Here is a 26,551-nt window from a genome sequence, read left to right as displayed (position 1 = left end):
GTAGATGACAAGCTCAGCAATGGCATGCAATGCCAAGCTGCTACAAGCAAAGCCAACAAAATACTGGCATGTATAAAAATAGAATTTTTGAGTCCTCTCACAGTCGCCGCCCATTCATACAGTCTTCACGATTGGGTATTGGCCTTCTCCACAGGAGCAAGCTAGGCAGTAATTTTGTTAATACAACAAACATTAACATATAGACACACCCAGAGGGGGCCGTCCCTCTGGCCAATATCCTCCAGCCAGTAACACTCTAATCCAGTTATGTAGCAAGCAGTCCATGAAAAACCGTCGGGCGGGGACGGCTGTCAGAGGACTCAGAGAAAAGAATTTTACGGTGAGATTTTACAAAAATTCTATTTTCTCTTACGTCCTCTGACAGTCGCCGCCCATTCATACAGTCTTCACAATTGGGATGTCCCAAAGCAGTGTAGATGTGAGGGGTGGGAAGACGCAACCTTAAAATAGGCAACGCAGCACCCAGGTCAGAGAAAAAAAACTGAACTGAACCGAACCAACAGGGTAAGTAAAGCTCAACAGGAGCTAACCCAGAAAAAAATGAAATAAACCCCATGACTAAGACAGAGAAAAATAGCACGTCTCTTTAGACCACTGCCGCACTCAAAACGTTGCGGTCAATATAACCACTTTAACTTTTTGGGAAGGCTGACCTTGCTTTGTGCACTGGTGCGCAGTCACGTTGGATCAGGAAGGGGCCATCCCCAAACTGTTCCCACAAAGATGGGGGCATGAAATTGTCCAAAATGTCTTATGCTGATGCCTTAAGAGTTCCCTTCACTAGAACCAAGGGGCCAAGACCAACCCTACACCATAATCCCCCCTCCACCAAATAATTTGAACCAGTGCACAAACAAGGTCCTTAAAAGGCATAGATGAGAGTGGTTTGTTTGCTTTTTCAAAATGTTCTGTCTTTTATTTATTTAGCAAAAAATAAAAAGCCCAGCACTGATTAAATAGCACCAAAAGAAAGCTCTAGTGGTGTGAACAGAACGAAAAAAAATGTAGTTTGGGTACAGTGTTGCAAGACCGCACACTTGTCCTTCAAAGTGTGGTAGTGCTGAAAATTGGCCTGGGCAGGAAGAGGATAAAAGTGCTTGGTATTAAAGTGGTAAAACCCCAGCCACCCCATCTTCGATTCCTAAATAACCATAACAGTACCCAATATATAGACTTTTAGTAGTTTATAGTTTTAAAGTGGAACTTTACCCAAAAGCGGACGTTCTGCTTTAGGTCCTCCTCTAAAATTGGTACATACATTTTTTTTTCTGGAGAGCGAATGCTTGGGTTTTGACAGGTACATGCTACCACTTTTTTCTCTTTACCCACAGCCTTCTGAGACACATCACAGGTCCCAAATGGCTGTGGGTCAATTCACAAGCATAGTGTGGCTTGCACATACACATTTGCAAGCCACAGTAAACATGCCAGTGCCAGGGACCCAAAGAGCAGTGAAAAACTGACCTAGGAAAGGACGGAGCTGGATCCCTGGACAGGTAAGTCTCCTTTTATTAAAAAACGTCAACAGCTACAGTATTTGTAGCTTCCAAATTAATTTTCTTTTTTTCTAGGGTTAAGATCCTCGGGTTCCATCATGTTACAAAATGTATTATCATAAGTTTAGGCAGACAAGTAACGGTCTTTAGTTAATTGTTTTAAGACTAAGGCCCCTTTCACACGGGCGGTGCGCCCGACAGAGTCCATTCTGCTCATCGGGGAATTGATCCGCTCTGTGTGCGGAGACGGAGCAGTCAGATCCCCGCTGTCCTCTATGGGGAGATCAGATGAGAAAAAACCGCCTGTCCCGTTCCCATCCGATCCAATCCTCCAGACGGATGGAAAATAGGACTTCCATCCGTTCCGGAAAATAGGACTTCCATCCGTTCTGGATTTCACAGATTGGAGAGCAGCGGGTGTCAGCAGACATGTCACCCCTGACATCCGCCGCTCCATAGGGATGCATGGAGCGTCCGATCAGGTCCACCTGAAAAACTGACAGGCGGATCGGATCGCCCGTGTGAAAGGGGCCTAAAAATTCAGGTTCTAGCATTTGTGACTGATTCTCGTCTTAAAAGTGAACCTAAAACCGATAAAAAAAAAAAAAAAAAAAAAAGAAACCCTTCTTGGCTGGAGATGTGCTTTAAAAAAAATATATATTTTGCCAATTACTGCTGTTAGTCATTTGTCAAGTGGGGATTTGGCTCTATGTAGAAATAACTACAATTTTCGTCACCTCCGACGTCTCACCTGTAGCTTCCCCCTTCTACAAAATTTCCCATAGTTTGGTAGCTGCATGCCTTTGTGACTGACATGAACCAATATTTGGCATTACAGTGGCAGCATATGAAATAAAAAATAAAGAAAAAAAAATAGGAAGAGGAGCTCTAGGCAACAGTTCCATACACAGAAGTTTACTGCTCTAACTGCCTAGGGACTTCTAACACTCTATAGCCAATCTTGTGAGTTACAAACATCTGCCACGCTACACTACCATTTCCTGATATTTTTTGCTCTACGATAAAGCCCCTACTGGGTGACGCATGTTAGAAGGAGTTCTCCCATGGGTAGGGGACCAAGCTGAAGCCATCACATGAACGCGCTTTTTTGTACGTATTTGCAAGAAGCACATAAGGCAGCCTATTCGCTTGAATAGGCCGCCCTATGTACAACAAACAGGCCAAAGAAGCTCCCTTATTTTTTCAAACATTTTTTTTTACCACATGAAAAACTTCTGCTGGCCGCGTTTGGGGGTCCCATCAACATTTATTGGCACCACAAGCGTGTCGCGCATTCCTTTAAAGCAAAGATGTGAATGCAGCCTGATTGGCAAGTTTACCGCCCCCCCCCTCCCCCCAAACTGTTCTCTAGGCACAATTTTCATGTACTCTCTGTTCTAATCTGGGTGACCTAAAATTGATACTCAGTATAGAAATTCTGGGCAATGAAGGATCTTTGACAATGGATGCAATCTGCTGTTTCAGGAGTCTATAATGGGGACAGGAGACGTATATACCCATAGGCCTGCACATGGGGTGCAATCATCCCGCGTGGCGCAGATTCTCCCCCCCATTTCAAGATGGAGAGGGGGGGGGGGGGAGAGGGGACAGTAAAAAAAATTTACGGGCCCCTTTCTTTCTTGAATAAACACAGTGAGTGATCGGTACCGATTGCTTCTGTGTCCATTCATAACGGAAGCATAGTGAATAGTTTACACTATGCTTCAATTTGTGAATGAACAGGAAGCCGCTCAGCAGAGAGCGCCGACTATTCATTCACTGTCCAGTACAGCTGAGGGAGTGGGGAATCTCTGTCCTCGGTCTCAAAAGTGAGACATCAGGGGTCTGATATTTCACCAAAGCCCCTCAACAGGGCTCCTAAAAAACTGTAAGAAAAATAATAAAAAACCTACCTCCCACTGTACACTGCCCTATTGGCTTGTCCATGTTGTATTACATTTTAAAAAGGTTTAGGTTTTAAAATATATAGATTTAATATATAAAACGTCCTGTCAGATGAAACAGAGAGCTTAGCAGTAAAGTCATCAGATCCATCTGGGAGCCGGCAGCTGTGTTGATATTGCTTTAATTATGGGAGTACCCAATTTTTTTTTAACTGTAGTTTACGATGTTAGTTCTTGCTTCTTTCAGGCATGTGTTACTGTTGCTGAGTAGTGTTGAGCGAACACGGACTGTATTATTCGTGTTCGTACCGAATAATTGGATTTTTTGTACCCGAACACGGACACGGACACTTTACTGTATGTTCGGGTAAAAATCCGTGTTCGGTCGTTTTATTTCCGGGTTTTGCATGCTTTGGCGCTCTTTTCATGGCGGGCTTTCAACAGCCAATCAACAATCGTTTAACTGGTGTGCCTTAAGCCATCCCAGCCATGCCTGCAAATGTCTCAGTAGCTGTGATTGGCCGTCTGAAGCATGTGACCAAGTCTTTATAAGTTCGAGGCAGCCGCAGCGGCGTCATTATGCTGCTTAGATTCAGGGACAGAGCACACATCAACGTGCTGGCTGCTGATTAGGGAAAGATAGGCAGGAAAAAACCATTTGTGTCCGGATAGAATTGAGGGACAGGTCGGAGTGTTTAGGCAGGGCGAGTTGTAGGCATTTTAGGGATAGAGTCTGCTGAATTATATAGGGTCAGTGTCTTCTACAAACTACAATCGATATTGCTGTGTGGGGGGTGGGGTGAATCTGCACTCAATCCTGATCTACGATCTCTTCTCAATCCTGTTAGGGACAGAGTCTGCTGAATTTTAGGGAAACTGTGTTCTACAAACTACAATCGATATTGCTGTGTGGGGGGTGGGGTGAATCTGCACTCAATCCTGATCTACGATCTCTTCTCAATCCTGTTAGGGACAGAGTCTGCTGAATTTTAGGGAAACTGTGTTCTACAAACTACAATCGATATTGCTGTGTGGGGGGTGGGGTGAATCTGCACTCAATCCTGATCTACGATCTCTTCTCAATCCTGTTAGGGACAGAGTCTGCTGAATTTTAGGGAAACTGTGTTCTACAAACTACAATCGATATTGCTGTGTGGTGTGGGATTGGAGATAGGCAGGTGTCAGTGATCCACATCCATTTTTCTGTGTGTGAGCTGCAGTGAACACAATCTTTTTGGGCTGCAGTGAACACAATCTTTTTGGGCTGCAGTGAACACAATCTTTTTGGGCTGCAGTGAACACAATCTTTTTGGGCTGCAGTGAACACAATCTTTTTGGGCTGCAGTGAACACAATCTTTTTGGGGTGCAGTGAACAAAATCTTTTTGGGGTGCAGTGAACACAATCCTTTTTGGTGTGCAGTGAACACAATCTTTGTGGGGTGCAGTGAACAAAATCCTTTGTGGGGTGCAGTGAACAAAATCCTTTGTGGGGTGCAGTGAACACAATCTTTTTGGGGTGCAGTGAACAAAATCCTTTTTGGGGTGCAGTGAACAAAATCATTTTTGGGGTGCAGTGAACACAATCTTTTTGGGGTGCAGTGAACACAATCTTTGTGGGGTGCAGTGAACACAATCTTTGTGGGGTGGAGTGAACAACATCCTTTTTGGGGTGCAGTGAACAACATCCTTTTTGGGGTGCAGTGAACACAATCTTTTTGGGGTGCAGTGAACACAATCTTTGTGGGGTACAGTGAACAGAATCTTTGTGGGGTGCAGTGAACACAATCTTTGGGGGGTACAGTGAACACAATCTTTGTGAGGTGCAGTGAACACAATCTTTGTGGGGTGCAGTGAACACAATCATTGTGGGGTGCAGTGAACTCAATCTTTGTGGGGTACAGTGAACACAATCTCATACTGAAGGTTTGAGGGTGCTGCCTGTTCCATACTCCCCCTACTCCTAGCCTTTTAGGGGTACAAACAATAGTAATTGGGGCCTAGTGTGGTTGTGTACGTGTGATATACATACACTTTTTTGGGATCATATTTTCTATTCCGCTATTTAATCAAAAACCTTTGGGGATCAGTTAAATTGGGGGATAGTCTGTGTTGGTACGTGTGAGAGAGATCCACCTTTCCAAGTTGTTGGGGTTCATCTCATACTTCTGAAGGTTTGAGGGTGCTGCCTGTTCCATACTCCCCCCTACTCCTAGCCTTTTAGGGGTACAAACAATAGTAATTGGGGCCTAGTGTGGTTGTGTACGTGTGATATACATACACTTTTTTGGGATCATATTTTCTATTCCGCTATTTAATCAAAAACCTCTGGGGATCAGTTAAATTGGGGGATAGTCTGTGTTGGTACGTGTGAGAGAGATCCACCTTTCCAAGTTGTTGGGGTTCATCTCATACTTCTGAAGGTTTGAGGGTGCTGCCTGTTCCATACTCCCCCTACTCCTAGCCTTTTAGGGGTACAAACAATAGTAATTGGGGCCTAGTGTGGTTGTGTACGTGTGATATACATACACTTTTTTGGGATCATATTTTCTATTCCGCTATTTAATCAAAAACCTCTGGGGATCAGTTAAATTGGGGGATAGTCTGTGTTGGTACGTGTGAGAGAGATCCACCTTTCCAAGTTGTTGGGGTTCATCTCATACTTCTGAAGGTTTGAGGGTGCTGCCTGTTCCATACTCCCCCTACTCCTAGCCTTTTAGGGGTACAAACAATAGTAATTGGGGCCTAGTGTGGTTGTGTACGTGTGATATACATACACTTTTTTGGGATCATATTTTCTATTCCGCTATTTAATCAAAAACCTCTGGGGATCAGTTAAATTGGGGGATAGTCTGTGTTGGTACGTGTGAGAGAGATCCACCTTTCCAAGTTGTTGGGGTTCATCTCATACTTCTAAAGGTTTGAGGGTGCTGCCTGTTCCATACTCCCCCTACTCCTAGCCTTTTAGGGGTACAAACAATAGTAATTGGGGCCTAGTGTGGTTGTGTACGTGTGATATACATACACTTTTTTGGGATCATATTTTCTATTCCGCTATTTAATCAAAAACCTCTGGGGATCAGTTAAATTGGGGGATAGTCTGTGTTGGTACGTGTGAGAGAGATCCACCTTTCCAAGTTGTTGGGGTTCATCTCATACTTCTGAAGGTTTGAGGGTGCTGCCTGTTCCATACTCCCCCTACTCCTAGCCTTTTAGGGGTACAAACAATAGTAATTGGGGCCTAGTGTGGTTGTGTACGTGTGATATACATACACTTTTTTGGGATCATATTTTCTATTCCGCTATTTAATCAAAAACCTCTGGGGATCAGTTAAATTGGGGGATAGTCTGTGTTGGTACGTGTGAGAGAGATCCACCTTTCCAAGTTGTTGGGGTTCATCTCATACTTCTGAAGGTTTGAGGGTGCTGCCTGTTCCATACTCCCCCCTACTCCTAGCCTTTTAGGGGTACAAACAATAGTAATTGGGGCCTAGTGTGGTTGTGTACGTGTGATATACATACACTTTTTTGGGATCATATTTTCTATTCCGCTATTTAATCAAAAACCTCTGGGGATCAGTTAAATTGGGGGATAGTCTGTGTTGGTACGTGTGAGAGAGATCCACCTTTCCAAGTTGTTGGGGTTCATCTCATACTTCTGAAGGTTTGAGGGTGCTGCCTGTTCCATACTCCCCCCTACTCCTAGCCTTTTAGGGGTACAAACAATAGTAATTGGGGCCTAGTGTGGTTGTGTACGTGTGATATACATACACTTTTTTGGGATCATATTTTCTATTCCGCTATTTAATCAAAAACCTCTGGGGATCAGTTAAATTGGGGGATAGTCTGTGTTGGTACGTGTGAGAGAGATCCACCTTTCCAAGTTGTTGGGGTTCATCTCATACTTCTGAAGGTTTGAGGGTGCTGCCTGTTCCATACTCCCCCCTACTCCTAGCCTTTTAGGGGTACAAACAATAGTAATTGGGGCCTAGTGTGGTTGTGTACGTGTGATATACATACACTTTTTTGGGATCATATTTTCTATTCCGCTATTTAATCAAAAACCTCTGGGGATCAGTTAAATTGGGGGATAGTCTGTGTTGGTACGTGTGAGAGAGATCCACCTTTCCAAGTTGTTGGGGTTCATCTCATACTTCTGAAGGTTTGAGGGTGCTGCCTGTTCCATACTCCCCCCTACTCCTAGCCTTTTAGGGGTACAAACAATAGTAATTGGGGCCTAGTGTGGTTGTGTACGTGTGATATACATACACTTTTTTGGGATCATATTTTCTATTCCGCTATTTAATCAAAAACCTTTGGGGATCAGTTAAATTGGGGGATAGTCTGTGTTGGTACGTGTGAGAGAGATCCACCTTTCCAAGTTGTTGGGGTTCATCTCATACTTCTGAAGGTTTGAGGGTGCTGCCTGTTCCATACTCCCCCTACTCCTCATCTAGCCTTTTAGGGGTACAAACAATAGTAATTGGGGCCTAGTGTGGTTGTGTACGTGCGAGATACATACACTTTTTTTGATCATATTTCCTATTCCGCTATTCAATAAAAACCTTTGAGGATCAATTGAATTGCGGGATAGTCTGTGTCGGTACGTGTGAGAGAGATCCACCTTTCCAAGTTTTTGGGGTTCATCTCATACTTCTGAAGCTTTGAGGGTGCTGCCTGTTCCATACTCCTCCTCCTCCTCATCCATCCTTTTAGGTGTACAAACAATAGTAATTGGGGCCTAGTGTGCTTCTGTACGTGTGAGATACATACACATTTTTTGATCATATTTCCTATTCCGCTATTCAATAAAAACCTTTGGGGATCAATTAAATTGCGGGATAGTCTGTGTCGGTACGTGTGAGATCCACCTTTCCAAGTTTTTGGGGTTCATCTCATACTTCTGAAGCTTTGAGGGTGCTGCCTGTTCCATACTCCTCCTCCTCCTCATCCATCCTTTTAGGTGTACAAACAATAGTAATTGGGGCCTAGTGTGCTTCTGTACGTGTGAGATACATACACATTTTTTGATCATATTTCCTATTCCGCTATTCAATAAAAACCTTTGGGGATCAATTAAATTGCGGGATAGTCTGTGTCGGTACGTGTGAGATCCACCTTTCCAAGTTTTTGGGGTTCATCTCATACTTCTGAAGCTTTGAGGGTGCTGCCTGTTCCATACTCCTCCTCCTCCTCATCCATCCTTTTAGGTGTACAAACAATAGTAATTGGGGCCTAGTGTGTTTCTGTACGTGCGAGATACATACACTTACACGCAATTGTCCAGCAGGGGCACAGTTCTGGAGGATGAGGAGGATGAGGAGGAGGAGGAGCTGGAGGAGGAGATGGAACCATGTTCACAGCAGGGTGGCACCCAGGCCAGCTCATGGCCATCACTGGTGCGTGGCTGGGGGGATACAGAGGACACGGACCATACACCTCCCACAGAGGACAGCCTTTCGTTGCCTCTGGGCAGCCTGGCACACATGAGCGATTACATGCTGCAGTGTCTCCACAACGACCGCCGAGTTGCCCACATTCTAACTTGTGCTGATTACTGGGTGGCCACGCTGCTGGATCCCCGTTACAAGGACAACGTACCGTCCTTAATTCACTCACTGGAGCGCGATCGCAAGATGCGCGAGTACAAGCGCACGCTGGTAGACGCCATGCTGCTGGCATTCCCATCTGACAGCGGGGCCACAGTGGAAGCACAAGGCAGAGGAGGAGGAGGAGGAGGTCGCCAACGCAACCAGGGCACCGCCAGCACCTCAGAAGGCAGGGTTAGCATGGCCGAAATGTGGAAAAGCTTTGTCAGCACGCCACAACAAACAGCAGCACCAGCAGCTCAGATGGAACGTCTTAGCAGGAGGCAGCATTTTACCAACATGGTGGAGCAGTATGTGTGCACACGCCTACATGTAGTGAATGACGGGTCTGCCCCCTTCAACTTCTGGGTCTCCAAATTGGGCACATGGCCTGAGCTTGCCCTTTACGCCTTGGAGGTGCTGGCGTGCCCTGCAGCCAGTGTATTATCTGAACGGGTATTTAGCACGGCTGGGGGCGTTATAACAGACAAGCGCAGCCGCCTGTCCAGAGACAATGTGGACAAGCTCACGTTCATTAAAATGAACCAGGCATGGATCCCACGGGACTTTTCCGTACCTTATGCAGAATAGCAATGGATACCGACCTTACCCACCCATTGTTCCATTTTTGCTCTCACTCTTTTGGGGTGTACCCTCATTTAAAATTTGTGAAAAGAAGCAGTGTTGGCTACCTCGTCCTCCTCGTCAGGGCCAGATTAATGTAGGGTCTATTGGAGCTGCAGCTCCAGGCCCCTACCTTTTATATAGGCCCCGGGTTGGCCATATTCACTGTTACCGCTCTTCTGTCACTTGTAAACACAGAAGTCTGGCTTCTATGCTCGCTTCCCCAGGCAGCACCCTCAGAACCTCCCCACACAGCGTGAAGGCCGGACAAGGAGGGACAGTTGGCGATGCATGGATGTGTTTATGGGCTTCAGAGACAGCATCCCATGTTGAATTAGGCATGCATGGCTGCACCCTTCCTCCTCTGGGTGCATGGCAAGGCACGGCCCTAAGGCCCTTCAAAATCCTCAGCACCAAGCCCATGATGCTGTTAATCCGGCCCTGGTCCTCCTCCACCGCCGCTTCCACCTACACCGCCCATAGGTGTGCGCAGCCTATTGCATTAAGGTGTGCACCCCAAAGTTGAAATACACATGCATGTGTTTGCCAGCAGGGAGAGTAATGTATCGGGGCCATGTACCTGTAGGCAAGGAGAAATAGAGCAGAGCAGGTCCCAGGGAGATCTTTCCCATCTCCTCACTGGCAATGCTATGTGCCCTAGGTGATTAGGGTGTGCCCAGGCACACCCAGCACACCCTGTGCGCACGCCTATGTCACCGCCACATCCACCACCACCTCAACCTCCCTCCTACTCCATATGGGCCTCGTCCTTCAGAGATGAAGAAGAACATTGTTTTATTTTTCTGTTTTTTTTTGTTGTTTTAAGTTATTTCCCTATCCACATTTGTTTGCAGAGCACTTGCCATGCTCTTAATTACGTTTTGCTGCCATTTGCAGCACTCTAGCCCTTTCCTTTGGTGTTTTAGAGCCATTTTAGTGCCTTAAAGTTCGGGTCCCCATTGACTTCAATGGGGTTCGGTGTCCGGGAAAAGTTCGGTAAAAGTCCGGGACACGGACCCGGACTTTTTTTTAAAGTTCGGCCGAACCCGTCGAACACGGACATCTAGGTGTCCGCTCAACCCTATTGCTGAGGTAAGTTTATGTGAAGTAACCCAGTGGCTGTGTGGGGCATGCCATTCTGAAGTGTGACAGGCATGAGGCACATCCAACAGAGGGAGCCATCCATCCAGGCAGGATCTATCATTCTAAAGCACTGTTAGACCTCTTGAGATGTGGGGTCTAAATGTTTGGTAAGCTGCTTTATTTGTACAAGGTGGCTGGTGCATATTTAGTATTTTAAACTCCGTTCACACTAGGTCGGATCCGACTTCGGGGCGACCTGTGAAGTCGCGTGCAGCGCGACTTGCACGGACTTCATAAAATTAATGTCTATGCAAGTCGCTCCAGGTCGCCCCGAAGTAGTACAGGACCCTTTTTCTAAGTCGGAACGACTTGTGTTGCTCCTATTGGAACTGTTCCTGTACTACACCATGGGACGCGACTTGTCAGGCTGACCAAGTCGCGGTCCAAGTGTGAATGGGCTGTAAGAGTTTGTATTTACTGTGGACTGAGTTTGAAATTTTCACTGGACTCCAAGTTGATATTAGAATTTATGCATTTGCTAGTGCAACACTATTTAAAAAGGAAACCTTTTTTTTTACCTGCAAAAAAAAAAAAAAAAAAAACGGAATTTTTGTAAAATCTTACCTGTAAAATTCCTTTCTCTGAGTCCTCCGACAGTCGCCGCCTCCTCTAAGTCATCACAATTGGGTATTGTCCACCTATCCGTAGGAATAGCTAGGCATATAGACTTAGTCAAAAGACAAAAGGCATTAGCATGTACACACCCACGGGGCTGTCCCATCTGGTCAATACCCCACCTGCATCACCACTCCCAACTCAGTTTGGTAGCATAGCAGTAGGTAATAAGAACCCCAAAAAGAGGGGCGGGGGCGGCGACTGTCGGAGGACTCAGAGAAAGGAATTTTACAGGTAAGATTTTACAAAAATTCAGTTTTCTCTTACATCCTCCGACAGTCGCCGCCTCCTCTAAGTCATCACAATTGGGTAGTCCCAAAGCAGTATAGACATGAGGGGTAGGAGGAGACGCAACCGTAGAAAAGGCAACGCAGTACCCACATCAGAGAAAGGAATCTTACATGCGCTGTAAGAACCAACTGGGCAACAGCAAAAAAACAAAGCTCAACAGGAGCAACAGCCCAGGAAAGCAAATGCCAACAGCCAGGGACCCAGAGAAAAAAAAATCAAGGGTCCATCATGGCACAGCCGCACTGAGAACTTTGCGGCCAAAAGAAGCATCAGCTGATGCCAGAATGTCTACTTTGTAGAACTTGGAAAAGGTGTGCACCGACGACCAAGTCGCCGCCTTGCACACCTGGGCCACCGAGGCCCGATGCCAATAGGCCCAGGAAGTACTCAAAGACCTGGTAGAGTGCGCCTTAACAGGGAAGGGCGGAACCCGTTCCTTCAAGGCGTAAGCCTGTTCAATGGTCTGTCTGATCCATTCGGCAATAGTCGCTGCGGACGCAGCCATGCCCTTCCGAGGTCCCGCAGGAAGGACAAAGAGTCTTCCGAAAGGACTCCGTAGACGACAGGTAAACCCTGATCGCCCTGACAACATCCAAGGAATGCAAGGCAATCTCCTTTGGATGTTTAGGCTTCGTACAAAGCGAAAGCAGGACAATGTCCTCATTAAAGGTGATAATCAGAGATCACCTTGGGAAGGAAGGATGGGGGTGGTCGCAAAACCACCTTATCCCTGTGAATTATCAAGTAAGGGGAGCGGCAAGACAACGCCGCCAGCTCCGACGCACTGCGAGCCAAAGTGATCGCCACAAGAAAAGCAACCTTCTTCGACAGCAGAGGCAACGATATCTCCCTGATATTTTCAAAGGGAGCACGCTGTAATGCGGACAGAACCAAGTTCAAGTCCCATGGAGGTAAAGGCTCCTTCCTGGGAGGAGCCAAATGTCGCACACCTTGAATGAATGTGCGCACCAAAGAATGAGACGCCACAGGGCGTTGGAAAAGGACCGCCAGTGCTGACACCTGGCCCTTTATTGTGGCCAGCGCCAGGCGCTGATCCAATCCAGACTGGAGGAAAGCCTGGGTCTCAACAGCCAGGCCGTTAAAGCCAGCGACTGTAAAGCAGGATGGAAGATCAGACCTTGAGACAGAAGATCTTCCCGCAGAGGCAGACGCCACGAAGGCGCCACTGCCAGGTGAACAACGTCGGCGTACCAGGACCGGCGAGGCCAGTCCGGTGCCACCAGAATCACCATGTGCGGTTCCGAGGCCAATCTGTGAAGGAACCGGGATAGCAACTGAATCGGAGGAAAGGCGTACATCAGACGAGAATGATGCCAAGGGGCCACCAATGCATCCGAGGCGTCCGACAACGGATCGCGCGGTCTTGCCACGAAGCTTTCCACCTTTCGGTTTAGCCGGGATGCGAACAGATCCACATCTGGGGATCCCCATTTCGCACACAGCATCTGAAAAACCTCCGGGTGAAGGGACCATTCCCCCTGGTCCAGGGTCTGGCGGCTCAGATAGTCGGCCTGCCAATTTTCCACACCCGGAATGTGAGCTGCCGAGATCGCCGGGACATGAGTTTTGGCCCAAGACAGAATATCGGTCACCGCCCGGGCCGCTCGAGCACTCCCGGTGCCCCCCTGGTGGTTGATGTAAGCCACCGCGGTAGGATTGTCCGTCTGTACGCGAACAGGCAGGCCCTGGAGACGGTCCGACCACTGGAAGAGACAGAGTTTTATCGCTCGTAGTTCCAGCACATTTTTCGGGAGGGAGGATTCCTCCTCCGACCAAGTGCCCTGGGCAGACAGGTTGCCCAGGACTCCACCCCAGCCCGACAGGCTGGCGTCCGTGGTAACCACTGTCCACACCACCGGGCGGAAGGACTTGCCTTCCGCCACCGCCGGGGACTGGATCCACCACAGAAGAGCCAATCTGGTCTGGCGACTCAAGGAGACATCCAGATCCAAGGACTGAGGAAGTCTGTCCCACCTGGCCAGGATCTCCGTCTGGAGAGCCCGCGTGTGGAACTGGGCAAAGGGAATCGCCTCGAAGGCCAACACCATCAGCCCCAGGCCCCGCATGCAGGTCCTGAGTGACGAGGACGGATTGTCCCTGAGGGACCCGAGTTCGTCCCGCAAAGTCCGGAGCTTGTCCTCCGGCAAGAACACCTTTGCCTGAGCAGAGTCCAGAACCATTCCCAGGTAAGGAAGGCGAAGCGACGGAGACAACGCTGATTTCTGAACGTTGATGGTCCATCCGAACTCCTGGAGCGTCTGTACCGTGATGGACAGATCGCGCACAAGGTCCTGGCTGGCCCTCGATCTCAGCAGATCGTCCAGGTACCCCAGGACCGCAATGCCCTGGGCCCGTAGCAGGCCCAGGACGGGTGCCAACACCTTGGTAAACACCCTTGGTGCCGAAGCGAGACCAAAAGGTAACGCCACAAACTGGTAGTGGTCCTCTGCGATAGCAAACCAAAGGTACCGCTGATGACCCTCGAAAACGGGATGTGCAGGTACGCATCCTTCAGATCTATCGAAGCCAGGAATTCTCCCGGACTCAAGGAGGCCACAACCGAACGGAGAGACTCCATTCGAAACTTTCAAACACGCACAAAGCGGTTCAGCGCTTTCAGGTCAAGAATAGGACGCACTTTGCCCTCCTTCCTGGGCACAGTGAACAGATTCGAATAAAACCCCCGAAACCTGTCCCGATGAGGCACCGGGACAATCCACTCCCTGAGCAAGCAGGTCCTGCACCGCCCGATGCAAATCCTGCAGACGTCCCGGAAGCAGATGGAGATTGGAGGGAAAGAATCTGTCCGCCGGCCTGGAAAGGAATTCGATCTTGTATCCTGATCGAACGATTTCCTGGACCCACCTGTCCGATATCCGGAGCAGCCAAGGTTGGAGGAAACCGCGCAAACGTCCCCCCACCCCTGAAATGGGTGAGGGCGCCCCTTCAGGCAGAGGCGGATTGTCCCGCCGAGCCGGCATTGCCAGCCTTCTGCTTACCCGCCCAGGGCTTCTTCTGGTTGCTCTGGGCCTTGAAGGGCTTGCCCTTGGATTGGTTCCGAAAGGCACGAAAGGACCCCTGATTGAATCTAGGCGCAGAACCCCGCTTGCCTCGGAAAGACTTGTTTTTCGGGTTCTGGGGCAGCATAGTGCTCTTGCCCCTCATGACTCCTTTCACCAGGGTATCCAACGCCTCGCCAAAAAGGCGAGAGCCAGCATAGGGAAAATCAGCAACTGTTTTCCGTGAGGACTGGTCGGCCGACCAGCTCTTCAGCCATATCAGTCGCCGGTTAAGCACCGCGACACTCGAGAGGCGAGCCACCAAGGGGTCCTCATTTAAGGCTGCATCACACAAATACATGACTCCTTGGTGGATCTGGTCCACCATTTCCAGTCGGGCAGGCGGCACGTCATCAGACACTAGGTTGCTTCGAAGCACCTTGATCCAATCAGCTACCGCCTGAGCCACCATAACGGACGCGAAAACGGGTTTGAGCAATGAACCTGCCACCGTATAGGAATGGCGGGCTAGAGACTCCAACCGCCGGTCCGTGGGATCCTGGAAAACCATCGCGATTCCGTAGCCGGCGCAAAAGGATAAAGCAATTTGAACCGACTAGGCACCACGAATGGACGTTTTAACGTGCGCCACATTTCATTAACAGTGTAATGAAATTCAGCTGGGCAGGGAAAAACCTGCGCAGACTTGTGGGTCCTGTGCGTCCCAAAAGAGGACACAACGCCCGGAGGATTGGGCTCATCCTCTAAATGCAAGGTTTCCTTCAAAGAAACAATCAACTCATCCATGGTCGCCCATTCTTCAGGTGACCCTGGGGAGGAGGTGTCAACACCCTCAATTTCAGCCTCCCCCTCAGACCCCGGGGGGGGTCCAGGGATGAGCGGGACCCTGAAAAGGGCACGCTCGCAGCAGCCATATCCCCATCTGAGTGAGAAGAGAGAGACAGCCTGGGCCGTTTTCTCGCAGCCCATTCAGACATCAGCATTTCCATATTTGCCACTAAAGTCGCAACCACAGCAGCCAGATCAGGTCGCAGCGGAGCCACAGGAGAACTGGGGCCCCCCACTAAAGCTGGAGGAAACTTGCTTTCCTGAGAATCCATGGCTCAAGACAAGAAAAAATACAGTGCAAAAAAATAGTGTACTGTCCCCTTACATAGCGCTGCGGAGTGCGCAGCCCACCGCTACTGTAACAGCTATGAAGACCCCCAAAAGGAGAAAGAAAACTGAGCCAGAAGCAGTATACAGTAGAAGACAGAGAGATACACTGCAGAGCCCGCAGATCGTTGCTACCTGTGTCCTTGCTGCCTGAGAGGAAAAGGAAATGCTGCTGGAAGGGGCTGGCTATAAGCCAGACCTCAGGGAAAATGGCTGCCTATAGGAAATGCATTGGAGGCTACACCAAGATGGCCGCCGACATGCGGCCGAACCGATCGTTCTACCGCCCACAAAATGGCGGCGGAGGGCGCCAAAACGATCTGTATACTCGCCCCAGAGGGGCCACATCCATGTGCAGTAAAAAACATGGCGGACCGCGCGAACATACCCCCTAGCGGTCGCCGCACCACACTCACGTCTGTACCCCTAAACATGCACCTAAGGTGACACAGGGACAGGGACCCCCGGCAAACATACATGATCTGCACACAGCGAACCCCGCAGGAATCGCACAGGGAGTCACACAGGCACAGACATGGGGACACACAGCAACACAGACTGCCACCCCAGGTAGAGGCCCCACACAGAAAGTACTTACCTGTACCTGATGGCGTGGGGAGCCTCCATGCATGGATAAACCTCTGTCCTCTCCTGACAGGGAGTGCCGTGAGCCAGGGACATGACGCTGCAGCACTGCAGACGAGTCCTGTGAGGTAGCCACCTCACGGCTGCATCCCTGCATCGAACAGGGATGGGTCGTTCTTAATGCCAGGGCGAACCATGGCTGAACGCTCGATGGCGGGCTGGGGGTCCATCTGACCCTCTGTGCCCTGGAGAACCAGGGCGGCCAGTCCGAATCCCAGCACCGCATGATCCATCTTCATCCGAAGAATAAACTAACACTAAAGCGGACAAAATAAACAGCTAGTAAAGTGAGAGAAAAAACTGACATTTTAAAAGAAAATCAAACAAAAGATTTAGGAAGGCTGAGACTGAAGCCCCAGCACAAGGTAGCCTGAACTATTCCTGATGCTAGGCAAACTAAAACTGAGTTGGGAGTGGTGATGCAGGGGGGGTATTGACCAGATGGGACAGCCCCCATGGGTGTGTACATGCTAATGCCTTTTGTCTTTTGACTAAGTCTATATGCCTAGCTATTCCTATGGATAGGTGGACAATACCCAATTGTGATGACTTAGAGGAGGCGGCGACTGTCGGAGGACGTAAGAGAAAACAAATTTTTCCAAAAGGTGAACTTATTCACAATGAGAGACACTGAAACAAATATAAAGTGCTAGCTGAGAGTCGATCGCAGGCAGGTGATGGGTACATCACATCCCTTCTTTGCCGAACCCCAGGACCTGGAAAGGAGCAGGGGGTGGCATTTACTGGAACTGATCCCCTGTATTTTCCTACTGCAGCAGCTGAAAACCGTCTTCTCCTCCTCTCCCTCCCGCTGATCAATTCAGAATGGAGAGCTAGGGAATGGTCAGGTAAATATGTAATTTACTGGCCCCTTCCTTTTCTGAATGAACACAGTGAGTGATTGGTACTGATCGGTTGTATTTCTCTGCATTAAGTAAAAAACAGAAAATAAAAAAACTCTTAACTCCAGGTTTGCTGGGGAAGGGGGGGGGGGGGGTATAAGAGGTTAGTTATTTAAAAAAAAAAAAAAAATTAGAATAATTTTAAACACGGTTTGCAATCCTCTTAACTGACTATGGAAGCTATTCCTGGGTGGATGAGGACAAGAGTGTTGGCTCTAGAGCTGGAGATTGCCATCACCGGATTACAACTTAGAAACTGCACGTGGCTAAAATTCCACCATTCTGCAACACTGCATCTATTAGTCAGGCAGTGGCACAATCTGAAATAGTTTGCAATACACATTAATACAATTTTAGGTTTTTGTGTGACAGTTGATCTCACTGTGAAAAAGGACTAGTAGCGCCAGTGTGATGAACAGAATAATCACCGTTTATTTTTACTTAGTCTATAGATGAAAGCAAGCAGCAGCTGATCCATTATTTGTAGAATTAGGCTGCATTCACACCTGAGCGTAGCGTCAAGCCTTTTTCCATTTGTTTTTATGCGCAACTTGCGATTTTTATACAGCGTTTTTTTGAGCTTTGCCATTTTTTATTAGCCAAGAAAAACGATCATCTGTTGCATCATTTGTTGCTAGGAATTTCAGATTTTCCCTTAGCTTTTATTTTTTTTATTATTATTAATGTATTTATTTATTTTTTCATTAGGGTAGGGGGGTTATAGTTAAGGTTAGGTTAGGAGTAGGAGCTGGGAGGTTAATATTTTTTTTTTTATTCGGGTAATACTACTAAAAAATGAATAAATGTAAAATACACAAATAAATAAAAATCATAAATACAATTACTACGTAATAAATACAATTATTAACCCCTAACTTAAACCTCTAAACCTTAAAAAAATAAAATAATAAATAGCTAAACACCCTAACACAAAATAAATAAATTATGTTAGTAATAGTAATTATTTCTTGGGGGTTGGGTATGTATTTTTTATCATTAATAATTCTATAATTGTTTTTATGGTTAGGGATTAATTATTTATATATTATTACATATTAATTTTATTTAGGATGATTTTTTGTAATTTCTGTATTTTACATTTATTCATATAATATTACTATTTTTAAAAAAAATTTCATTTGAGCAGAAAATCTCGCAAATGCGCACAAAAAGGCGCAAATGATGAGTTTCTACAGGAATAAAAATGCACCAAAACCCTCAAATCTGCCCGATTCGAGCTACAGAAAAAGCTCCAGAACATTTCTGAGCTGCAGGCGACTTGGAATGGATATGTGAACCATCTCCATAGAGAATATTTGATTTATTTCTCCTCCAGCGTTTTGGAGCTTCAAGCTACAAAACGATGAGTTGTGAATGGGACCTTAGTGATTAACAGCTAGGTGAAAAGACAGATTTCAGGATGACCAGCCACTCCCATTACGTTAGGTATCAATAACTTACCCATCTTGCAGCTCGTTACTTCAGGTTAGCCTATACCTAGCTGGCACAGGGAGTGGGCCTTCACTCTGAACCTATACTCTCTTCCTGACCTGGTGGCCCTGGCAGTTATTGCTGCCAAGTCAGGGGCATACCTTGACTAACTCATAACTATGTAATCTTTACTTGGGTCCATAAACCATGAGCCTTGCATTCTCCCAGCCACAATTGGCACCTCCATCATCTAAGCCAATGCATCTGCCTGGTATTCAGAACTGCAATGTGTTTGTGAGAAAATGCTAGAATTCCAGTTTGCTAAAAAAAACACTTCATCACCTTCAAAAGCTGCATTAACAAACACTGTGCAAAATGCATGTGTTAGTGCAAAAGTCAAAATTCAGTTGAATAGAGAAGTGATGAGGGTGCATGCACAAGAAGAGGCATTTTAAAGTACACCGCTTTAACAGTGTTTCTACATTGCAGTAACTACAGAAGATACAGGCACGCTGTGCTCTTGCATGAGGCAAGATGTAAAAGGACCATGCTAACATGGATTGGCAGCCATGCTAGTGTGGTCAATTTACTCTCAGTAGGAGGGGCACAAGCTGAAATGGATCAACTAGATAAAACAGAACATTGGCAGAGAGAGATTTAATACAGACATGATAAATCACACTTAAACAACTTAACCAACCAGAGCAATGTTTATTTTTTTAGGCTTACAAACACTTTAAGCAGCCCTGTACAGGTCATGTGAAAAGCCCCAAATGGTTTCACTGAAGCTTGTCCAAGTTCTAATGTTTTATGCAGTTTTAATTCAAACTGTATTTTACCACTGAAGGTGGGACCTGCACTTGCACATTGCTGGTTGTGTGGGTTAATTTATGAGGGGGGGGGGGGAGCAGGAAGACACATCAGGATATCCCTTTTCACTAAGGGTTTATATTCTGTAATGGTGGTGTTCGACATCACGGATTAATAATTTTGGACTGATGTAAAGCTGAATACCAGAAATTCTGCTACTTTGTAAAAACTGCAGGCATACCGTGCCTGCCGTCTCATAGACTTCTCTATTATTCACATTGGATAACTTCCGGAGCTCTTATGCTGCTCACTGTGGCCTTAGTTCCCTCAAGAGCAAAGTAGTTGGAACTGGTATACCGGCCCCTTTCCCTCCTTCAGTCCATTCACAGAAGCCTTTGTATTGCAAAGTAATTTAAAAATACAAAAGGCTTCTGTGGATGGGCAGCAGAGGGGAGGGCATAGCTGCTGTGTGTGTGCTTCTTTCCCCTCAGAGCTGAAGTTTGTCAATCAGGAGTGCATCAAACTGGTCACATACAGGTAACAGGCAGGGGACATGCACCCAATTGAATTTAACTCAACGTGTGCCTGCACTTTTTGCAAAGTTACAGAATTCCTGAAATCCAGCTTTAAACCACATTGTTGTGGGCAATTTGTTTTGTGTTTGGAGGGTATATAAGCATTGCCTTTTGTATTCATTTCAGTATTCCTTAGTCACAGATATGCTCTGATCTATGGCTGTGTGGCAAACATTGTTCTTCACTCTCTTTATTCTTCTGAGACTTACCAGAATCATCCTTCTTTCCTATACGGTTATGGAGGAGTCTTGCAACCCCCTAATCTGATAACATAGTATACATATTCATGGAAATAGATCTGACAGAAACTTGTCTAATATAATTTATTACTACATTTCCAGTATTTGGAATTCTACAGTATAATTACTGAAACGCAACATTTTCTATTCATACTGTAATTTACATTGTTTTATGGCTAAGAAAAATAAATAAAAAAATAAAACACAGGAGGTTTTACTAAACATTTTGCAACTTGGTGAAATCAAGCTTTATGTACAAGTTTCTTTTCAACCTATGAGGACACCTAGAGGATCTGTTTAGTTACTGCCACATTGGTGAGACCTTCATATACATTAAATGATCAAAAGAATTGGGATGCCTGCCTTTACACGCACGCAAACTTTAACCATTTCAGCTCCGGAAGGTTAACCCCCCTCTTCATGACCAGGCCCATCGCTTGCGATGCGACACTTGTGTTACTTTAACTGACAATTGCACTGTACCTAAATAAAATGTATGTACTTTTTTTTCCCCACAAATCAAGCTTTCTTTTGGCATTTGCTAACCATGTAAAAAAAATGAATAAATAAAATTTCTTTATCCATTTAGGTCACAATGTATTCTGCTACATATTTTTGGTAAAAAAAATATCCCAATAAGCCTATATATGCAGTTCAGTTTTGGGCACCAGTTTTTAAAAAGGATATCAGGGAACTGGAGAAAGTGCAGAGAAGAGCAACTAAACTGATAAGAGGCATGAAGCTATGAGGAAAGATTAGAGGAACTGAATTTATTCTCTCTTGAGAAGAGGAAATTAAAGGAGGATTTGATAAGGGATCCATATAGTGAACTTGGAGTTATTCACTTTAGGGTCATCACAGAGGACAAGGGGGAACTCTTTACATCTAGAGGAAAATAGATTTCGTCTCCAAATACGAAAAGGTTTCTTCACTGTAAGAGCTGTGAAAATGTGGAATAGACTCCCTCCAGAGGTGGTTCTGGCTAGCTCACTAGATTCCTTTAAAAAAGGCCTGGATTCTTTCCTGGGTGTACATAATATAACTGGGCACTAACATTTCTAGGTTGATCCAGGAAAAAGTTGATTGCCTCTCGGTGGATCAGGAAGGAATTTTTTCCCCTGCTGTAGCAAATTTGCTGTAGCGTTGCTGGGATTTTTTTTGCCTTCCTCTTGATCAACTGTGGGTATGCGTCTGTGTATATATAAGATAGTGTTTTTTTTTTTTTTTTTTTTTTTTTTTTAATTGGTTGAACTAGATGAACTTGTGTCTTTTTTCAACCTATGTAACTATATTGATTGCTTTGTGCAAAATTGATAGCGTCTACAAACTATGGGATATATTTATGGAATTTTTAATTTATTTATTTTACGACTGGTAATGGCCGCGATCGCGACTGCGACATTACAGCGGACAAATTATGAACTAAGTGACACTTTTTTGGGGAACCAGTGACACCAATACAGTGATCAGTGCTAAAAATATGAACTGCCACTGTACTAATGACACTGGAAGGGAAGGTGTTATCAGAGTCAAAGGGTTAAATGTGTTCCTAGGGAAGGCTTACTAAATTTGGGGGATGTGCTTGTACTGTGAGAAGGTAAAAGATCCATGTTCCTGCTTAGCAGAAACACAGAATCACTACCGATCCTTCTTACAGAACAGCGATCGTCATTGTTTTATATAGGCAGACCGCCATTCTGCTTCTCTAAGGAACGAGCGGCATGCCCCAGACCCAGAAGTGCCGAATCACGTACAGATATGCAATTCTGCACAGGAGAGCTGCCTTTCCACCATGTATATATACACACCATGTATATATACACAGTATACAGTCAGAAAGCGGTTAACGGCATCCCATTCTTAGTCTGTTGGGTTCAATATGAAGTTTGCCCACCCTTTGCAGATATAACAGCCTCAACTCTTCTGGGAAGGCTGTCCACAAGGTTTAGGAGTGTGTCTATGGGAATGTTTAACCATTCTTCCAGAAGCGCATTTGTGAGGTCAGGCACTGATGTTGGATGAGAAGGCCTGGTTTGCAGTATCCGCTCTAATTTATCCCAAAGGTGTTCAAATCGGGTTGAGGTCAGGACTCTGTGCAGGCCAGTTAAGTTCCTCCACCCATCCATCAGCATACCAAGACATTTTGGACAATTTCATGCTCCCAACTTTCTGGGAACAGTTTAGGAGTGGCTCCTTCCTGTTCCAACATGACTGCACACCAGTGCATGAAAAAAGTCCATAAAGACATGGATAAACAAGTTTGGGTGGAGGAACTTGACTGGTCTGCACAGAGTCCTGATCTCAACCTGACAGAACACCTTTGGGACGAATTAGAGTGGAGACTGCGAGCTAGGCTCCTCATCAGTGCCTGACCTCACAAATGTGCTTCTGGAAGAATGGTCAAACATTCCCAGACAGACACACTCCTAAACCTTGTGGACAACCTTGCAAGCAGAGTTAAAGCTGTTATAGCTGCACAGGGTGAGCCAATTCAATATTGAACCCTATGGACGAAGACTGGGATGCCATTAAAGTTCATGTGCGTCTAAAGGCAAGCAGGCTTTTGGTAATATAGTGTAGTTTGAGTTACATCTCAAGATCTACTAATAAACTAAGACAAGTTTTTACAAAAAGGTAATGACTATTAAAAGGGCAATGTTTTCAGTGGATGTCTGGAAAGTGATTCAGATGGGGGGGGGGGGGGGTTACATCAAAACACTTTTATTATAGAGTGCTGTCTTGGTGAAAAATATGCAAAACCAATACATACTTGAGAATTTACACCCATCTAATGATGTCTTGTTAGACGAAACGTGTATGGGTCGAGCTCCATTTATGCCATTGCGTTCCATGTGGTCTACAGAAAAACTTGATTGAAAGCTTTTTTTTTTTTTTTTTTTTTTAATCTACTCAATTGTAAATGTTCATAATCTTTAATAAATCCCTTACTGTATAGTTTTACACTATGTGGAGGTCTTTTGTCTTTTTCCTCTGGATTATGCACGGATTGAGCTCAACTGGAGAAAACTTTATCCATGTCTTTTTGTGACTCGGTGGACCCCTTACTGAGCTGTTTCCATTGATGGTGGAAGTGGAGTATTCAGGTGTGTGGAGAGCAGAATGGAAAGCGGGGTGAAAGATTTCAACTACCTTCAGCCCTTCCTACTAGGTATATATACACCACTACTTCTGTTGACCCAATAGGCGTATGCAAAACTGGGTCTATTTGTTTCGGTAAGCCTCCTTGATGTCGGTGGTGGTTGATATATTCACACTGTCATTCAATATTCACTTGGATCACTTATTGAAGATTCACGTTTTAATATCAGTTTGGACTTTTTGAATTGTGGAACTTTTTTTCTTTTTCCATCACCTAAATAATGTCACGGTACATTTAATATGCACCATTGTGTTAACTCGTAGCTCACTGCATCGCATGCATTAGGTTTCATTATTTTCATGTTTATGATAACTCAGATTTTTGGCCTTTACCTGAACAAGCTTGCATTTTAAAAGAAAGGTACTTTGCCTAGTAAGCATTTGTAGTCAGCAACTTGAATTGCCAAACAAAATTAATAATAAAAAAAGTTTAAAATTCACTTACACTGTAGGTTGAATTTTGGTGAATTCAACAGTCTCCTCTTTCTTCTTGCGGAAGAAGAACCAGTAGGTCAACAAGCCAACAATGAGTGAGAAAAGAAACATATCTGCCACACTAAACATGGTTTCCTCAGCAGAGTGGTCCACCTCCTCTGCATGGCACACATCTTGGTTAGCACAGGATTCACCCATATTTATTTTGGACACTGAAAGAAAGAAGCAAAAAAAAAAAAAAAAAAAGATGTCAGAAAACAAGTTCAACAATTTTGGCTCATGGGTCAATAGAAACAGAAATTAAGGTTTAGACCGCCAATAGGCGATGCCTTTCAGAGCATTTGTACATGCATACTAGCATGCAAGATTTTGTCCTTGCACTCTGACGCAACTAAAAGGGGGGGAAAAAAAAAAAAACACACACAAATGTTTAACCCTGACACTTCCAACCTTTGAAAAGGTTGAGAGATCAAAAGAAGAGCCTGGAGAACTTTCATTGCATTTGGAAAATACGCACAGATACTGCACTAGTCTAGAGTTTACAGCAGGTTTTTGTTTGGTGTTCAAAAGAAAGTCACACAAAAGTATGTGTTCTTCATGAAGTAACAGGATCCCTGAATGACTTCACTGTGCAGGCAACACCAGAATTGTTCTACGCTTCCAATAACCCCCAAAACACCTAGCAATCCTAACTTTGCAGCAGGTACGTTCCATAACACAATCACCATCTCCTGTGGACACACTCATCTTAATCATTGGAACTTAAAATTATAAAAAGTCTATAGAGCAGGTTCTCTTCAATACAGCGGAGATTAGCTACCATTGGTAAACAGGCTCACTTTCACTGTTGATGTGTTAGTAGAAGGCCCCTTTCACACTTGAGAGATTTGAATTCTGCCAGCAATCCCAAATTGTGTGGCAATCACTGCAAAACACGTGACGGACGTTTGGATGCCATTCATTCTAAATGGCACCCCAAACATTGAGATTTTGTCACGATTGTCATGCGATCAATTCACATGGCAAAAGACGCCTTAAAAAAAAAAAAAAAAATCACATTAAGCTTGTCACCAAAAAAGGAGAAGCAGCTTATTTTGGGCTACAAATGTGCATAAGGAAGCCCATTGAAGCGAACAGGCTGCTTTATCCGTGGCACATGGGATAGAGTGAAAAATCACTCATGCAAAATTGCCAACTGGAATGCAAGTTCCCGCTACCCGAAGTGTGAATGGGGCCTCAAGATACACCCATACAATATGCTCAAGAGACAAAAAAGAAATACATAGTGCTCTCCGTTTTAAAAACCACTTTATCTTTATTAAAAACAAACACACTCACTGTATAAGAGCCGGTCCACACTAGCGCGACTTGTCAGCCTGACAAGTCGCGCTCCCTCACGGTCCATTGACTGCTACAGGACCCGTTCTAATAGTCGCTCAGACTTAGAAAAAGGGTCCTGTACTACTTCGGGGCGACCTCGGAGCGACTTGCATAGACTTCCATTATGTGAAGTCCATGCAACTCGCTCCGAAGTCGTGGTGCATGGTAATGCACAAGTCGCCCCCGAAGTAGTAAGGAGTCGTGTCACCATAGTGTGAACCGAGCCTAAAAAGGTTCATCTTCAGGAAGTAAAGTGGAGAAAAGCTGCTCACTACTCACGCTGGCTAGTGTGAGAGATAGAAATCTTTTATATCCTGCTGCTGGAGTGCACTCCCACCACTGTTTCACCCACAGCTTTCTATGGTCCAACCGCACATTACGCAATGGGTCAACTTCATTGGGGTTCTGGCCTTATGAAACTTTATCTCACATTGTTTTGCAATTTATGAAGGATTATTACTTTTAACTTGGAATGTGAGCTTTACTTTTTTTTTTAATTACAGAAGTTTAAATTATGCACATGATTTGAGCATTATTTTCACTTGTTTGAGGGGTTTTTTTTCATAATTGGATTTACATTTATGCGTTTTTTTTCCACAGCATTACTGGAGTGCAATATATTTTGTTTTAGGTTTTGTAAGAAAGCAAAAACTTGCATTCCAAGTGACAGCCCCAAACATTATACATATTTATCATACATCACATTGTGATGCGCACACACACACACACACACACTACTCTTTTTTTGCTGCGGTGATCTGACTTCCTGTTAGAGGGTGGTTATGTTTGTTTTCTGTGATCCCACTGTATTTGGGAACGTAACCACCCATTCTTGTTTACCTTCAAGACTCAGGACTATGGGATTTGTAGTGTGCATAGAGAATTGCACATGACACCAACTAAAGGGCACTTTTTCTAGTGTCCCCCTAGAGCAGGCATGTCCAAAGTCTGGCCCACAGGTAATTTGGAAAAATCTATTGTTGTGGCCCCTGTGAATGCCCGAGGGTTTATCAGGACCCCTGGGATAATATGACATGCATGTATGTCATATTAGTTCTTTTACCATTCATTTTATACATCCTCTTATATATGCTACTGC

At 45.4% G+C, this 26,551-nt stretch overlaps 1 protein-coding gene across 1 annotated transcript in view; it reads right to left on the bottom strand.

Moving 5' to 3' along the window:
• POR (cytochrome p450 oxidoreductase) overlaps positions 1 to 26,551 on the bottom strand; it is a 141,708-nt gene that overhangs the window by 63,594 nt on the left and 51,563 nt on the right. The window contains exon 2 of the mRNA XM_082244640.1: positions 24,083 to 24,284. Within this exon, the coding sequence (XP_082100766.1) occupies positions 24,083 to 24,270 (188 nt within the window). The 5' untranslated portion in view covers positions 24,271 to 24,284. The remainder of the gene's footprint in view (positions 1 to 24,082; positions 24,285 to 26,551) is intronic.

The sequence above is a fragment of the Pelophylax lessonae genome (genome assembly GCF_965119305.1).
Source record: "Pelophylax lessonae genome assembly, chromosome: 2".
NCBI lineage: Eukaryota > Metazoa > Chordata > Amphibia > Anura > Ranidae > Pelophylax > Pelophylax lessonae.
This window is presented reverse-complemented; position numbering and strand designations above follow the sequence as displayed.